Raw genomic sequence first — 18,310 nt, forward strand, 5'->3', positions numbered from 1 at the left:
AAAAATACATATTAAAAGGAAGTGCATGCTTATCCTTTTAAATAATAAAAATTTACTGATGAAATCACATCAGGAGTGACTTTTAAAATTAGAATTATAGTCCCCTATAGCATTATTATACATAAAATTCAGCATTATATATAGTATATAGTAGATTAATATTTTCAATATTAAAAATATCTTCAATTTTCTCTACCGGTGTATATCCCAATCCTGGTGCTGCCTTTATTACATTCGCTATTCTGTTTCAGTTTTCACAGTTTCAGGTGAACTCATCCTGGTTGCTAGATTGCAATTATATTTTGTGCTCCTTGTGTGCAACGAATTGTTTTCCATTTGTATGCCCACATAATGCAGGCGTAGGACTAAAATAAAAAACGTCCAATCTCCGCGATGCGCATTTTCACATTTTTGAACACGATGTATTGTTCCACGGTAAACTGTTACAACCATGCTGGTGAACCTTACCTTGCACTGCAGTGCATGCCAGTACTTTGTCCCTGAGCTTCCCCTCCTGGTTGCAGGGTTGAGCGTACAGCTCCAGCAGTTCTAACGCTCTGTCCAAATCACCGCTGTTTAGGGCTTGCTGGAATGCCTCTGCAGCCATGGCTTGTCCCACATTGCCTTGCAGGCCAGAAAACAGCATACCCACCACAGGCTTCCCACAAAGAGCTGGACCAAGACCCTCCTCTGTTTCCAATGAGACCCCCAGAACTGGCTCAGCCATAGCCCGCAGGTACATTCTGAGGATAGGGAAACTTTTTAACAGGGTTTCCCCTTCCTTTGCGATCTGGTCTCCATCCAGAACCGCCTCTTTACGGCCAGACCCGCGAAAATATGAGGGTATCCCCGACCAGCCTGAGGAGGTTGCCCGAGTCACACCACCCCGACTGGCACTGAGACAAGCCAGAGCGGCAACAAGGGGAGAACGGGACTTCAGGAAAGAGAGCGCAGATGGAGTGAGTAGAAAAGTAGAGGAGGGAGGGGATGAAGACGGGGAGGGTGGAGAGGTGGAGAGGTTGGTGGATGTAGCAGATGTGTCCTCCACTGAGACCTCAGACTCAGAGCTGGGGTCAGAGTTCGGGGTGGGGTCAGAGAGGTCAAGGGAAGGGGCGCACTCCTGAGCATGCTGCTGTAGGAGGGAGGCAATGCTGGCCAAGCAGAATCCCCCCTGATAAAACGTCACAGCCCGAGAATACAAGAGAGGGAGAGCTTCACAGCAGCGCTGAACTACAACCTGTTGCACACTCAAACGCAATCCCTCCTGCTGCAGGAGAGACAGAACTCTGTAAAGAGAGAGACAGACAAAGAAAGAGAAAAAAAAAAAAAAGATACAAATGTAAAACTGAATGTAAAATTTGAAAAGATATCACATGGCTCAACCAATTTTGACCGTATTCATGAGAACGTGTTCAGGAGACCATGGTTACCGAGTTCATGAGATTGTTTCAATGGATTATGTTTACATGTGAGTGGAACTTTGAATCAACTGTTTATTCTTTGAACTCTTTTTATAAATAAAGACATTAGCTTTATGCAACTCTGGCATGGAACTTTATTAGAAACACATGTCAGAAACTACTTTGGTCAGCAGCCCCTATGTAACTCAATGACTGGCGTTTAGTCACTACAATGGCAACTGATAATCCATTCATCCTCTGCAAATGAGTGACTGTGAGAATCACTCAATTATGGATTACAGTGAACTGATAAATCTGACCAATGAATTTTAAATTGGCCAATACATTTGAATTCTCAGTGAGTGTATCAGAAGGAGAGACCCCGTTTAAACCTGGTATTAACATCAGGAATCCATGCAAATATATCAGATTTTTAGTGTAACTAGTAATTCGCCGCAATGCGTCCTGAACAACATCAAAGGACCTCCTACTCGCCTGTCAATCAAACATTGTGCTTAAACATTGCCGGTTAAAGACAGCAAAAAAAAAAATTCTGACCTAAAAATTTGAAAAACATGCTCAAGTTCTCAGATAACATATTCAATATGCCTGGCATTTAAATGCAGTGATGTGGATAAGAGCATCTACTAAATTAAAATCATGTGAAGCATGCAGTTACTACAGCTGCTCATCCTGTGATCGGATCACCTGAGATGAATGATAATACCAGGTGCAAACAGGGAGAGAGAGATCTATCCTTACCTGTCAGGTGACACCTGTCTGTCAAACAGCAGGAGAGCGAGGAGCTGGGAAGGCGACTGCAGCAACAGCAAAAGAGGATTGCCCAACTTCACTTCTGTACACTGATCTGAGGTCAGATCACAAAAATCTGAATCACACACACTCTTAGATCTCATTCCAGTATCCTGTAGACATGCTATTTAAAAATACAGTTTTTTAGGAAGCTTACCCTCTGAACCCAGACTGCGCACCAATACTGAAGCCAGCACATTGACATAATCAAGGAAGCTGCGTATGTAATCTGGCCTGCTGGGGGTGCTATCAGGCTCAAAGGGGCAGAGCTGGTCCAGATACTGTAGGAGCTGTTTCATAGCAGTCCTTACCGGGTGGGAATCCAGTTCAGACTGCTTGAGACTAGCCTGTTCAACTAGCGCCGTCAGCAGAGAACTACCTGTCAGACCGTCTACTGCAGGAGCACAAGAGAAGGTAAAATTAAAAAAATATCTTATCTTATAACTGCTTTAAATTGAATAAAGCGAATACATGGAGCTCGTTTTGCTAATACCGGAGATGTTGGTGGCAGAGGTCAGGGTTTGAAGCGTGACCTCTAGGCGCTGATACAAGTTTAAATGGGAGGCGATACTCTCCTCTGTTAAAGTTGGATGACAACACAGCAGCACTTCCTGGGTACTACAGCCAAAGGGGCTGAAGATGAAATTCTCTTCTCCATTACACTCTAGGGAAAGAGAGAAGGGCAACGTGATTTAATATGAAAATCTAAATATTAACATGAACACTTGTGTGTGGGTTCTGCAGACCTGTTTTACTCATGGCTTTGCTTGCTGAGGTTCTGTTCAGGATCTTGCAGATTTGTTGCAGTACTGAAGGGAAGCCTCTAATACCATTGGCGTGAGGAACCTTTGGATCTACTCGAACACCTAACAAAGACATTACAAGTCAATTATCTTCCACAACCTCAAACCTCTCTAAATTGTTTTTAACTGGGTATAATTTAAAAACAGCTAACACAAACAACCAGACATCTTTTACATATAGCCCATACAGCCATTTAATGTATGGTAACTCCACCTTCTCTCTTACCTCTGTTCTCCAGAAAACCGCTGAGTCTTCTCTCTGCAGTCTCGAGGAGCTGCCGTGAAGTCTTCCATAGCTGGCACTGGCAGCAGGAGAGGTCAAAGGTCGCCATAGCAGCTGGGCTCAACTCTTCCAGCAGGGGCCTCAGAAGGTCAGAGGAGTCTACAGAACACTGGGAGAGCCAGTAGCCATCCTCTAGACAGGGTATTGGATGGGCCTGGGTACTCAGCAAATGATCTCCGACATCAGAGATGGAATAGAAGGCCATGCCTGGGAAGAGAGACAGATAGTAAAAGAGTGAGAGGGAGGGTAACAGTGTTGAGAGAACTGGGCATCTGCACTGATTTCTCAGATCATTTCAATTTTGACTCGCATGGTCTGGATTCAGTTCAGCTTAGATTAAGATTTGATGTGCATTAAAGGAATGGTTCACCCAAAAATGAAATTTTTCTTATCATTTACTCACCCTTATGTTATCCCAGATGTGTATGACTTTCATCTGCTGAACTCATTTGAAGATTTTTAGAAGAATTTCTCTGCTGTTTTGGTCCATACAATGCAAGTGAATGGGTGCCAAAGTTTTGAAGCTCCAAAAATCACATAAATCAGCATAAAAGTATTCCATACAACTACAGTGGTTAAATCAATGTCTTCAGAAGCAATATGTCAGGAGTGGGTGGGAAACAGATCAATATTTAAGTCACTTTTTACTATAAATTCTCCTCCCTGCTCAGTCAATCTCCACTTTAACTTTCACATTCTTCTTGTGTTTTTGGTGATTCACATTTTTCATGCATATCACCCCCTACTGGGCAGGGAGAAGAATTTCTAGCGAAAATTGACCTAAATATTGATCTGTTTCTCACCCACACCCAGTGGTAGATTTGTAAAAAAAAAAATAAGAAGTGGGGGGGTGGGGGTTTCGGTGTTGAAAAACCTTCACAGAATTTTTTATACAAAAAAATGTAACTTTAAAAATGTCATATGGTAAAAATTATTATAATACTTTCTTTACAACTTGATCATTAATTTAAAAAAGTTTCAAACACATCTAGGTAAAATGTTTTTTTATAAATATACATTTTTGAGTCAAAAAATATCGAGCCTGTCTACACCGGACACGTCGCATCAAAAACAATAGCACCCCATTATAATCAATGACGCTGTCCACACTAGAAGCGTTCGTTGCGCCGACAATAAAAAAAATTTTTTTACTTCACGCTCAGTTTTGAGGGTTTCAAGGTGTCCTCTCTTTTATGTTTTTTTATGGTCAACATTAAAAACAAAGACATGTTGGTTACACCACATGACTTTGATTTGGTGGATAAAAGCATTTAAAAAAATGAATCATATTTTAAAACAATTGTTTCACTGTTCATTCTTATAGTTTTTTTTTTACAAATTGCAATAAAGGATTATTCTGCAGTAGTCATGCCAACATTTTTTTTTTTCCAGAATTTCAGACTTTGACTTTTTTTTTTTTTTTCTGTTTCTGGACACAACATGACATTTGTTTACTTTAAGCCCCAGAAAAACATCAATATGACTCAAACTCAGAAATTGTAAATATGCTCATCATAGAAGAGGTGTTTTCAAGTAAATGTTTAGTGTGAATTGCATTTTTTTATGTATTTTTAGTTAAATAGATCTGAACAAAAAATTTAGCATCACATCATTGACCGTTACACATGGCCATAATATGCACCGGTTACCCTCGGTTATATTTTATGATTTTATGAATAGATAGATATTTTGTGAATAGAATCCATGTTATGAAAAATGTTTGCTCTAGACTGTTCGCTCACTGTCACACACATATTTGTTCTACTCCAATAACTGAACCCCTAATGGAAAATCCAGCTTAAGCTGGTAGCTGTGCTTTGGAACATGGTAGCTGGTTTCTAGCTGGTCATGAGCTGGTCCAAGCTGGGAGACCAGCCTAGACCAGCTACCAGCTTGTCATACCAGCTCAAGGTGGTCAAGCTGGTTTTTAGAATATGGTAGCTGGTTGACCAGCTTGGACCAGCTCATGACCACCTTGGACCAGCTCCTGACCAGCTTGGACCAGCTAAGGACCAGCTTGGACCAGCTACCATGTTCCAAAACACAGCTACCAGATTAAGATGGATTTTCCAGCAGGGACTATAATGGATGTTTGGGCTGTTTCTATGAAGGATGGTTAAACAGTGGTTCAAAAACTTGTACTACACACAAAAGCGTTTTATGGGCGAAACCCTGAAAATTGTTTGAATTACAAACATGTACATGTTGTAGCTAACTGTACACTTGTATAGCAATATCTTACCTTCTGTTCTCTTCTTTTTAAAGAGAGCCAAAAGATTTTCTGTTCTCTTGGCCATTTTTGAACGTCTGCAAAACTTTTGAAAATTACCTTTAGTGGAGTAAGTTTCATGTGAACACTAGACAGGACAAGTCAACCCATGATCATTAAACTCCGACATACATGTTTGCCGGTGTTTTTAGAAAAACTGGTGCCTTTTCGCAGTGTAGAGAGAGCTCACGTGCTCAAGGTTGCCAGATTGCACAACTGAAGCATCCAATTGGCAGAATATTTCCAAATATTTTAATTGCATCATTAGTTCTAAGTAATACATGACACAATTGATCTAAAGGGAATAGTAAGGGGGGCAGGGGGGTGGTTTTACAAGGGGATGGTTTTTGGTATTTCCTGCAACAAGGGGGATGGCATCCCCACTCAACTCGAGCCCTGCCCACACCTATCATATTACTTCTGAAGATATGGATTAACACACTGGTGTCATATGGATTACTTTTATGATGCCTTTATGTGCTTTTTGGAGAGTCAAAATTTTGGACCTACAGAGCTGAGACATTCTTCAAAACATTATAATTTGTCAAAAACACAGCAAGTCATCTGGAATGGCATGAGGATAAGTAAATGATGAAAGAATTTTCATTTATGGTTGAATTATCCCTTAAAGTTTATCAGTATGGATAACCCAGTATTGATACGTGAATCGATTTCAGTTGAAATTATTTCAGAGAATATTTCAGTTATAATGTAATTTTGCTTATATAATTATGTGGATTGGATAGGGAGCCTTTGAACATGATGTACTTAAAAAATACTAATATATTGGTAAGCTAGGGACACATAGGATGATGACATACACAGGCTGGGAGGTACAAATAACACAGTCATAGGCATAGACTGAAAGATTAATCTTGGGATTTTAAGATCAAGAATCAGTGAATCAGGCTACGTCCACATTAATTCAGATAAATTTGAAAAAGGCGTTTTGTTTTCAAAATGCTCTCCGTCCATACTGCCGTCTTCAAACGTTTTCCAAAAGTTGCTCTTCCACAGTGAAACATTTGAAAACGCTTGAAAAATCGCTGTTCCGTGTATGGTGTTCCACCGCTGGACAGCAATTCCGAGTAAACTTCCCGTTGCCTTTGAAGGAATGCAATGGTTGTACAATGAAGTTTGAACAAGGTAACATTTATCTTTAACAACGCTATCAAAGTGGATAGCAAGCACAACAACGCCACTACAACATGGGCCACCATCTTGATTGTTTTTAGTTGGATGGATCACATGACAACAAATACATCATAATTTTCCAAGGTCTCCGCTTTCCCAGTCTACACTACTACGAGAATACAGCATTTTCAAATTTATCCACTTGAGTGTTTTCAAAACGCTCAGTTTTCACTGGACAAAAACGCCATTTGAATGTCGACGGAAGGCCAAAACGTAGAGAAAAAGATGCGCTTTCAAACGAAGCCATATGAGTGTGGAGTGGACGTGGCCTCAGTGTGTTTGTTGGATCTTGACTTGCTCTGGTTCTACTGCATGTGTGTGTGTGCCATACCTGCAGCTGCTGCACTCCCGATGCTCTTAAGTGTTAATCTGCTGCTGCTGCCCATTCTGGTCCTGCCCGCTTGGGCAACAACCACTCCAACAAGCCCCTCTGAAGATGAGGATGATGAAGAGAGTGACTGGCTCTCAATCTTCTGCTCCACCTGAGCCAGCTCTGTCAGAACATCCCGGTACTGGTCCATAAATACCAGCTCACCTGCATACTCAGAGTTCTCCAAACCATACATCGCAATGACCTAACAAACACACATACATAAACAAACACACACCCACCATTAAAGATCCTTCTTATAACATCTATCACTTAAAACAGATTAAAATAATACTTTTAGTACAAGCACATTGATCTGAAACAACACTGACATTTTATCATTTTTAAGTAGTCTGGCACTGTTTAAGAGTCAGTCAATATAATCTCAACAGAAGGGGGCACCACTATCACAAAAGACAGTAATGACATTATAATCACTTGGATTACATCATTTCTCAGATGTGGTATGATATGATGTCATATCGTAATTCACCTGCTGAGCCTCTATGTAGTTCCCTCTGCATATGCAGGCAATAAGGAGAGACTCAGGAGGGGAGAGCATTGCAGGAACTAGCCAGCTGTGAGGTCCACCACACGGACAAACTTCATTTTCACGATACACGGGTCCAACACAAATGCTACTATCTGCAATAAAGCACAGCCACTAAGAATAACAATCACTAAGCTATGATATGGCAGGCTTTCACGTGCGTGTGTGTGTGTAAACTGACCTGAGGCGCTGGTGCTGACCTCTCCATTCTGTTGTTCAGAAGAGCCGTGACTTTCGGGGCGATGACGATAGTTTTTTCTCCTTCTCCGAAGGCTTGAACTGCTGTTGCTGTTGCCCTTACATTTCAGAGGGAGAGCTGGACTGGGAAGAGGGGATGGGAGGAGGTATAGGCCACCTAAACACACACAGACGTACAAATATACAGGAGCATTAAACACTTGCAGCATGGATATCTTCAAAATCCTTCATCACACATTTCCATCGCTCACCATTGCCATTTTCATGGTTACTGGTAACAATCTGCAGTCTCCACTGGGCTTCTGATGTGTATTTGGATAGTCTCTGTAACCGGGCACTGAACGTTTCTGCGGTAACAGAGCATCCCAGACTCTCCGCCAACTCCACATCAGCCACAAGTGCCCTGCTGTCCTCCTGCCCAACCCCGCACATGCCCTCCAAGCCCTCCCTCACCAGCCGCAGAATTCCCTCCATCACACACATATCCACCAGAAACCCCCGACACCCTGACGTCAGGTGGCCCAGCTCAGGGTTCACCTGTTTGGTATTCTGATTTGGAGTAGATTCCCTCTCCTGGGAGTCCAAGTCTGTTGGGGGATTGCTGTTTTTTTTCACACCCTCCATCTTTCCACGTTCCTCATTTGCTTTTAAGTTTTCATCCTTGCTCATGCCTTCGGTATTGTTGGTTATCTTCTCCTCTGTGGTTATTGTGATTTGGACAGTGTCTGATTGGGTTTCTGTGCCGGTGCTGGTCAGATCTGTTTGCGGGTTGAAGTCTGTATCAGAAAGGAAGAGGAGGGAGAAGATGTTCTCCAAGAGCTCTAGACGGAATAATGATGGAACAGCTTCCAGGTACAACTGACATTCAGACAGGTAGTGCTGGAACATATCAGAGCATCCTTGGAAAGAAAAAAGAAATGAAAGGTAAACTATTAAATCAAACTTTGTCTTATCAAGAAATTAACCTTAGAAACAGGGGCATAGCAACCATTGTAACAACAGCGCTGTTACCTTCAATTAGCTCCTTCCCCTGACTTGCTTCAGTCTGCTGCTGATGCTGAGACTCACAGTCCAGGCAGCTGGTATGTGTGTGCGAGTTCACACAGATAGCGTACAGAGCATACTTCATGGCACAGAAGCCTCGGAACAGAGTGATGTTCCGCTGGACAGAGCTGCTGGCTGAGTCCACTAAGGAAGGATCTCCTACAAACGGGGAACAAATATTTAAAGGTTCGGTTTACAAACACAGGGTCTTTGTGCATTAGAATGTCTCCCATGTCACCGTGTGTATTTTATACCTGTTCTTTGCAAAAGTTCCAGAACTCTACGCTCCTCATACTTGGCGAGGGGTGTCAGGCAGTGCAGCACATACAGGGCAGAATGATGGTCTAGCATGTGCAACTGACTCATCAAAGCATCATGGGATATATCTCTGTACATGCATACGTACCAACAAACAATCTTACATGAAAAGATCAACAGATAGATGTAGTTTATTAAAGGATTAATTTACCCAAAAATTCTCTAATAATTTACTCACCCTTATGCCATCACATATGTGTATATTTTTCTTTCTTCTTAAGAACATAAATTAAGATTTTTAGAAGAATATTTCAGCTCTGCAGGTCCATAAAATGCAAGTGAATGGGTGCCAATTTTTTTGTAGCTCCAGTAAGGACATATAGCGATCATAAAAGTAATCCGTTCGACTCCAGTGGATAATTAATGTCTTCTGAAGCAAAATGCAAGGTGTAAGAAATGGATCAATATTTTTAAAAATTCACAAAGGTCGAGGTCAAGCGCGTTGGCAAGTTCACGCGGGAATTGATGTGTGAAATACCAAAAAAACACAAACGCAGTGTTGTTTACAACAGAGGAGCATAGAATTCATACATAGATACATAGCCTCATTTGGCTGGTTTGAATACGTCAACTGTGGCGCCATCTTGGAACGGTGAACAAGGAGTGCTGTTTGAATCGGTTTGAATGCAAGTGAGTGAATGGAGGAGATGCCTCAGACCAAGCTCCTTGCTCAGACCACTGCATAAACTCCTTTTGTGTCAAAAAAGTACCACGGTAGATAGAAAGATCTGCTAATAAGGGATCTACGTATGAATATCTATGCAGAGGAGGCTTACGCACCTACGTCACACGAGAGGCAGTTTGAACTCCACCCTCCTCACCGTACAAACCTTAAGCTGGCCAGAAGCGAACATTTTTAGCAAAAAAAAAAAGTTTTAAATATTGATCTATTTCTTACACATAGTGTTTTGCTTCAGAAGAAATTAATTAGACCACTGGAATCATATGGATTATTTTTATAATGAATATACAGTATGTACTTTTTGGAGCTTCAGAAAGTTGGCACCCATTCACTTGCATTGTATGGACCTACAGAGCTGAAATATTCTCCTAAAAATCTTCATTTGTGTTCTGCTGAAGAACGACAGTCATACACACCTTGGATGGCATGAGGGTGAGTAAATTATGAGAGAATTTTCATTTTGGGGTGAACTATTCCTTTAATACATAAGAAGATTTTTGTGCAAAAGACACTTTTTGGCACACAGACCTATTTTTAGACAGTTTGAATAAAACATTCTGTTTTTCTCTTTCACAGTGGAAACCTGAGATCATTAAGAATAGATCATACACCACAAATCCCTTTTAATAATGACTAGAACACATTCTCTATGAAGTTAAGCTAGTGATTGGAATTCAAATACTTGAGATTAACATTTCCATATGCATCCAGACCAAAGATGTGTTAGTACTGTGTTAACTATGATCACAGAAGATGTGTGTTGTGAAAGGCACTATACAAATAAAAATGACTTGACAGTAGGGGTTTTACCCTTTGAGATGTGCATGTGTGAGCTTGTGTGTATAAAATGTTTTTACTCACGGGTTGTTCTGGTCACACCATTCCAGCACACCAAGCTGTGAGGACAGAATATTAGCCGACTCGCTTAATACTGAATCACTGGTCTGGAGCTTCACAAAGAGAGAGAAAAAGAGAAAGGCTTCATTGATGTACAAACACATTTAATCATGTTTATTTAGAATAATTACCATCCATTTGGACATAATACAAATGGAGTATAGACAGCTCTCGAACCCTGCCAGGACCCGACCCCCCCCCAATATTACAATAACTGACACCTCTAAATATCATATATGAACCATTTATTTATTGATTTATTTACTTATTTATTATTATTAATGATATTAAAACAATAAAATATATACTTAAAAGGCATAATACCAAAAATGGACAATGAAGGCATGGTTATAAAAAAAAAACAAAAAAATTTAAACTTTGTCCCAGACTTTCAATATTAAACAATGAATAAAAAAAAAAATTAGTAAACAGTCAGCAAAAATTATCATCTCTGGCCGTCATACTGTGTAGCTTTCATTCAAACTGACACAAAATATACATTAAAAAGTGTTCTTCTGAATGCTGTCTCTCATATCAAATATTTAACTTTTCCGACAAATAATGCTTCACACTTCATGAGCGTTGAGTAAGCAAACATGCTTTCGAAATGCACAAGCACAGGTCTTGATCACACATTACTGAGGGGATTTCTGAAGTATGTTTTCATGTAGCTCTCAAGATTAGATCATTTCCACTGAAATCAGCAAACAGATCAACAACCCCAATCAGATACCACAAGCAGGTGGACTGCAAACTCTGGAACTCAAGGGCTTTAGGTAAAGCCTTTTAGGAAGATACAGTTTCTGCTGTTATTAATTAAAAAATAAAAATAAAAACTTTAAGGTGATCACTTTCAGTTCCAGTGACCTTCAGTTCATTTTTCAGACTTGTTAGTCTAAGCCCCAGATGAAACTTACGATGCATATTGCACACACACACAAAAAAAGACAAAAAAAAAACCTGGCTGAAATCACCAGTTCCAACTCCAGTTTCTGGCTTTACGCAATTTCCATTAGATATGTTGACAAAGTACTGGGTTGCTACAATGAGCACTTTTGAGGAATTACTAACCACTGAAACGGTCAAAGTTTGCCCGTTTAGAATAAGATCTTTGACACATGGTCTTCGACTGAGAGTTTTGTTTGAAGCACTTCATAGCAAGTTAGCTGGATACCCACAAGGAAAACTGCATATTACACTTTATTTTCTGAGCAATGTATGTGAAATAATTAGTGTTTATTACTTTTGGGCAGACAGAAATTGTGATGAAATATTTTCAGATGTTTTCTATATAGCCGGTAATGGAATGACATTTCCGTGCAAGGACTTTTTTCCTCACCAATCTATTACTGTGGTATCAACTATCTTAGATAAACAGGTACTTCAAATGCAAATGGTCCGTTCTTGGACATAATAAGCTGCCAAATGGTCCAGACTTTATACTGACAGTCAAAAGTGTGGCTATCCTAGACTACTGACCTGTTGGTGATGTAGGACTCTAAGTAGGGTCTTGGCAGAATCCAGGCTTTGACAATGCATCCAGCCTAACAGCAACAAGAGGTGGGACAAAGGCTGAAACTCCGCCTCTAATAATGCTTCCAGTTTGGAGAATTCCTCCCTCTTTATGAGATCTAAACCAGTAAGCTGCAATCAAACAATTATAAAATGGACATCAGAGGATGGATACACCCATAAGAAGACTAGAGGAAGATTTGTGTTGCTTTCAACTTTTTCATCTTGATTAACTTGCCACCCTCTCATTTACTAACTATACAGCATAAGACTGTAAAAATGTGTCTGGCATTTATTTGCAGGACTTGCGCCTGATTGTGTACACCTACCAAGACCTGCTCCAGAAAGTGCTTTCCACTGCTCAAACACTCAAAGTAAATGGCTTTCCAGACTAGACGTTTGTCGTCATGACAACATAAGCCAAGCATGACCCTTTCCAGATCAGGTAAGTCAACTAGGAGGGGACAGAGATGAGTTTCAGATACAAATTGAAACAATGACCACAAACAAAAAAAAAATTATATCACATGCAAATGGTGTGATAAACAAGAGTGTTTTAGGAGGAAACTGTGAACACATTAGCAGAAGTGCGAGTAGTCAACAGTAAACGAGGACATGGTGAACACACATAACTAAACATCCTTCATTTCCTTAAAACATAGACTGGCATGTGAACTGAAAGATTGAAAAATTATGCTTGAAGTGTGCTTGTGCCATCCTTCTTTAAATTAGATTGAATTAACTTGGTTTGATATTTTGTTATAATGCAATGCCATTTATACATTTTTAAGTGTAGCTTAAACTTTTTGGGGCCACTGTATCTATCCAATATCCAATGTGTTAATGGGCACATTGACAATTAACAAAACAGACCAAAAAAAATAAAAACACAGATAGATCTACAATGCCAGGATTTAGCTACAATATGTAGAAGGCACTACATATTATTAAGCAACACAAATGTGATTAAGCACATTTAATACAGCTGCATTGGTTCAGTTTGGTTGTTTATATGAGGGCAGTGTCTCACCCTCTGACTGTGGAGCCTCTCTCAGCAATTTCTCTTTGAGCAGTCGTTGTGCTGTGGAGCTGTACGCCGTCAACAGAGCCTGACCCTGCGGCCTCAGCAGACGTCCCAGGATCCTCTCCTCTGTCATGGGCCCTTCTCTTGCTGACCACAAACCCTCCCACAGAGTCTCCAGTTGAGCGCCTGATCTCTCTGTCCCCAACGGTGCTAAGGCCAGCGCTGCACACACCTCCTCAGCCCATCTCTCATTCCTCTCCTCCACAGGCACTTTCACTTGGTCAGTGAGATGCTGGATGAAGACGTCCTGTAAGGCGAGGTCTCTGGAGCGGTCTGCGTCCTGAAGGAAGCTGACGATTGAATGGACTAGACGCGGCTGCTGCCGTGTTAAGAGGGAACGGAGGCAGGATAGAACGGCAGCACTAAGCGAGGGGCAAAAATGACCTGGAATATTTGCCTTTCCTTCCTCAGAGTTCAGGAAGGCTTCATGCAGCTCCTATGGAAGAAATAGAATAGATGACAAAGTAGAGGAACAAGAGAGGAAATTACTCTATTTTGTTTGTAATTTTCATAAGCTTGTCTTTACTAATTTTTTTTTTTAATTCATCGTTTAATATTGAAAGTCTGGGACAAAGTTTAAAACAATAAAATCTATACTTAAAAGGCATAATACCAAAAATGAACAATGGAATTTCTAAGTCCGTTTTTTTTTTATTATTATTTATTTTATTTTTTTTATAACCATGCCTTCATTGTCCATTTTTGGTATTATGCCTTTTAAGTATAGATTTTATTGTTTTAATATCATTAATAATAATAAATAAATAAATCAATAAATAAATGGTTCATATATTATATTTAGAGGTGTCCGTTATTGTAATATGTGGGGGGGGGGTCCTGGCAGGGTTCGAGAGCTGTCTATACTCCATTTGTATTATGTCCAAATGGATGGTAATTATTCTAAATAAACATTTTTAAATGTGTTTGTACATCAATGAAGCTTGTCTTTATCTTTCAGATGGAGCAGGGGTTCCAAAGTAGAAAACCTATTCATTTTCTACTTGGAGACATTTTTTGTTAATAAAATTTTTATTGATTTCAAACACAAAACATACAAACACAAAATAAAAAACAGAATCAATTATTCACATGAACCCCCCACCCCACCCCACAAACACACATTACTGTGGTCCTACTTTGAGAAATTGATTTTTAGCCAGTGTTTCAAGACAGACCTACCATGAGCTCAGAGGTTGTTAAGAGATTGTACATACTTCATTAGAAGCCACAAGTTAGCATGACTTTTTTTATTTTGTTTTTAAAGGGATAATACCTAATAATTCCTAAGACAACTCAAAAAGTTTAGAGAATCTCTATAGGACAGTAACTAACTTTCTCAATCACAGTGTGGTTTGGCAACTCCACAACTCAGAAGAGGAAGCTAATTAGTGACATTGTACGCTCTGCCTCAAGAATTATTGTATGCAATCTCACTGCCATCTCTGACATCTAACTGTATGTGGCCAGTATGCAGCAGCAAAGGAAAGAAAATTGTGCAAGATTCTACATATCCCACCAATCACCTCTTAACCCCTCTTCCCACAGGAAAACGTCTTAGAGCTATTACACAGAAGTCCAGACGTTTCCTTGATAGTACTTACTGTAATATTATTTGCATACTTAATTCCTCTGGCATTTATACATCCACATCCAACACTTTACAATGAAGGACCGTAAGATTTTGTATTTTATTGAGTAGTAATGCTTAGTATCTTGATCCTTTATGATGCTGGTCCTTATGTAGCACATATGCTGATGCTCTTGCTGCTATTGTTGTTATCAATATTGCTGATGTAATGTCTGTTGTAATTATGATGTACCCTATTATCATTGTTATGAGCTCACCAAAAAAAATTCCAGACAACTATGTTGGTATGGCAATAAAGTATTGAACTGAATAATTCACCCAAAATTCTCTCATCATTTACTCACCCTCATGCCATCCCAGATGTGTATGACTTTTTTTCTTCAGCAGAACACAAACTAAGATTTTTAGAAGAATATCCCAGCTCTGTAGGTGTATGCAATGCAAGTGAATGGTGTTCAGAACTTTGAAGCTACAAAAAGCACATAACAGCAATAGAAAAGTAATCCATATGATTCCTGCGATTAAATCCATGTTTTCAGAAGCAATATGATAGGTGTGGGTGAGAAACAGGTCAATATTTAAGTACTCTTTTACTATAAATTCTCCTCACTGCCCAGAAGGTGGCAATATGCATGAAGAATGCTAGTCGCCAAAAACAAGAGAAGAAGAATGTTAAAGTGAAAGTGAAGATTTATAGTAAAAAAAAAAAAAAAAGTAAAAAAAAAAAAAAAAGGATATAAATATTGATCTGTTTCTCACCCACACCTTTCATATTGCTTCTGAAAAAATTTATTTAACCACTGGAGACTAATGGATTACTTTTATGAATTACCTTTATATGCTATATTCATTTTCATTACATGGACCTACAGAGCAGAAATATTCTTCTAAAAATCTTTGTTTGTGTTTTGCAGAAGAGAGTAAGTCATACACATCTGGGATTGCATGAGGGTGAGTAAATGATGAGAGAAAAATTTTGGGTGAACTATTCCTTTGATTGCTGAAGAACTACACTATCCATAATTCTGAAGCGAGAACCCACTCAATCAGAGAAGTCGTTGTTATAGTAAACAGTAATTGCGACAAGAGAGCTCAGCAGTCACAACCCACTCCCATACACCATTTCAGATAACGTAAGCAAGTCAGTCACCCTACACTCTCACACAACTTATATCTGTATGCTTGAATAATTTGCAATAAACCTCATATCAAATGTTATGATGTTGTGATTCATAAAAGAGCTGGTTGGTTTAGTTTAAAACTTAGATCTTTTAATTTAAGAATTTTCTGGAGTGCTTATGGATAAAATGAATGGAGGAAAACTCCACTGGAATCAAGGCCGCTTAAAAGGTATTTGATACTTGTTGAACTGGAAGAAAATGGGCAAAATGTTTAAATTTATTCTCAACTGAGTCAAAGTGTACAACAGCAACAGATAAAATGTTACTTTTTTTAGAGTTCAAAGCAGTGTTATTCAAGGAAAATTGGATTATTTGTTTCCTTATTGGAAAGCTACGAAGTCCTTTGTGCACTTAAAACAGTGACTGGACTTATCATTTCACTTGGCATGCACATGTGAAAGACAAAATTGTTGGTTTGCGTTAATCCTACCTTAAGCACAGCTTGTGGGATATCTCCCAGTTCCTCTAAAAGCAACAGGAACTCCAGTTCTCTCTTCACAGACCTGCTCACCTGCAGAGAAGGTAAACCATACTCAAATGGGCATCAGGAAAAAGTAGTACAGATTACAGTGATCAATGCTTCTTGCTTGGAGAATTGATGGAGAGTTATGTTCAGCAGCAAACACACACACACCTTAATTTTAGTCAGCTTCTCCAGGACTTGAAGCCAATACCAGGCCAGTCTGTGAGGGCTGCCAACTGTCTCCCACCTGTGTACAAGTAAAGAATACCAGATGAGTCTCTTATATCCTCAAAGGTGCTTCAAAGAATAACACACTACATGGTAGATGTCTAAAAATATGATATTACCACGGCATCATGTCTAAAAACACAATAGTCGCATGGTACGTTTTTGTTAGTGAATATATAGAAACTATGGTACTTTTGGAAACTAAAATATTAACTTGGAAAATATTTGTAAGGGATAACCTAACCAACATTCACAGCAGGGAAAAAAAACAAAAAAACATTTGTTTCAATTAACTTTGAAAGTGGCTCACATGTTTTTGCAGACTTGAATGAGTCTCTAATCTTTCTGTTGTTTGTTCCCTTAAAGGAATAGTTCACCCAAAAACTGAAAATGTTCTCATCATTTACTCACCCTCATGCCATCCCAGATGTGTATGACTTTCTTTCTTCTGCTGAACACAAACAAAGATTTTTAGAAGAATATTTCAGCTCTGTTGGTCCATACAATGCAAGTGAACAGGTTCCAAAATATTTAAGCTCTAAAATCACATAAAGGCAGCATAAAAGTAATCCATACAACTCCAGCGTTTAAATCTATATCTTCTGAAGCAATATGATAGGAGTGGGTGAGAAACATATCAATGATTTAAGTCCTTTTTTACTATAAATCTCCACTTTCACATTCCCCTTCTTTTGTTTTTGCTGATTCACATTCTTCATACATATCATCACCTACTGGGAAGGGAGGACAATTTATAGAAAAAAAAAAAAAAAGGACTTAAATATTGATGTGTTTCTCACCCACACCTATCATGTTGCTTCAGAATAGATTAGTTACTGTAGTATTATGGGTTACTTTTATGTTGCCTTTATGTGCTTTTTGGAGCTTCAAAGTTCTGACCACCATTCACTTTATTTGTATAGACCTTCACAGCTGAGATATTTTTCTAAAAATCTTAATTTGTGTTCAGCAAAAGAAAGAAAGTCATACACATCTGCGTTGGCATGAAGGTGAGTAAATTATGAGAGAATTCTCATTTTGGGGTGAACTATCGCTTACAGGGGTCACTTCACTCACCTGAGCAGGTACGGGTGTGTGACGATGGCTTTAACGATGTCACACGGGCTGTGTGGATCGTCACCGAGCGCATCGCCGAGCTGACACACGCAGGCTGCCGCGAGCTCCCACTCCCCGCACTGCAAACACCGCGTGAAGAAACCGAAGAGCTCCCGCATGGAGGTCTCCTCTTCACGGCCAAACGGATGCATGATAGTCCACTTGATTCTACAGTCTGTTCAGTCTGCGGTCCATGGCAAGATGACTAACCTCATGTGTTATTAGGAGTTCCACATCTAATAATATATCATAATAAAAAATCAAAGCACAAACAAAATATGCCGAAAGGTCAGGGTCAACCCGATTAGACTTACAGT

At 39.5% G+C, this 18,310-nt stretch overlaps 1 protein-coding gene across 2 annotated transcripts in view; it reads right to left on the reverse strand.

Moving 5' to 3' along the window:
- LOC127413973 (zinc finger FYVE domain-containing protein 26-like) overlaps positions 1-18,310 on the reverse strand; it is a 37,414-nt gene that overhangs the window by 18,413 nt on the left and 691 nt on the right. For both annotated transcript variants that reach the window (XM_051651575.1, XM_051651574.1), the window contains exons 2-20: positions 17,955-18,229; positions 16,821-16,896; positions 16,617-16,697; positions 13,364-13,853; positions 12,663-12,787; positions 12,301-12,465; positions 10,786-10,874; positions 9,179-9,312; positions 8,892-9,083; positions 8,132-8,779; positions 7,864-8,037; positions 7,626-7,777; positions 7,094-7,337; positions 3,243-3,506; positions 2,960-3,079; positions 2,707-2,877; positions 2,371-2,607; positions 2,163-2,268; positions 469-1,286 (exon numbers count right to left, since the gene is read on the reverse strand). In XM_051651575.1, coding sequence (XP_051507535.1) covers positions 469-1,286; positions 2,163-2,268; positions 2,371-2,607; positions 2,707-2,877; positions 2,960-3,079; positions 3,243-3,506; positions 7,094-7,337; positions 7,626-7,777; positions 7,864-8,037; positions 8,132-8,779; positions 8,892-9,083; positions 9,179-9,312; positions 10,786-10,874; positions 12,301-12,465; positions 12,663-12,787; positions 13,364-13,853; positions 16,617-16,697; positions 16,821-16,896; positions 17,955-18,145 — 4,477 coding nt within the window. In that variant the 5' untranslated portion in view covers positions 18,146-18,229. The remainder of the gene's footprint in view (positions 1-468; positions 1,287-2,162; positions 2,269-2,370; positions 2,608-2,706; positions 2,878-2,959; positions 3,080-3,242; positions 3,507-7,093; positions 7,338-7,625; positions 7,778-7,863; positions 8,038-8,131; positions 8,780-8,891; positions 9,084-9,178; positions 9,313-10,785; positions 10,875-12,300; positions 12,466-12,662; positions 12,788-13,363; positions 13,854-16,616; positions 16,698-16,820; positions 16,897-17,954; positions 18,230-18,310) is intronic.

Source organism: Myxocyprinus asiaticus, chromosome 23, assembly GCF_019703515.2.
Source record: "Myxocyprinus asiaticus isolate MX2 ecotype Aquarium Trade chromosome 23, UBuf_Myxa_2, whole genome shotgun sequence".
Lineage (NCBI taxonomy): Eukaryota > Metazoa > Chordata > Actinopteri > Cypriniformes > Catostomidae > Myxocyprinus > Myxocyprinus asiaticus.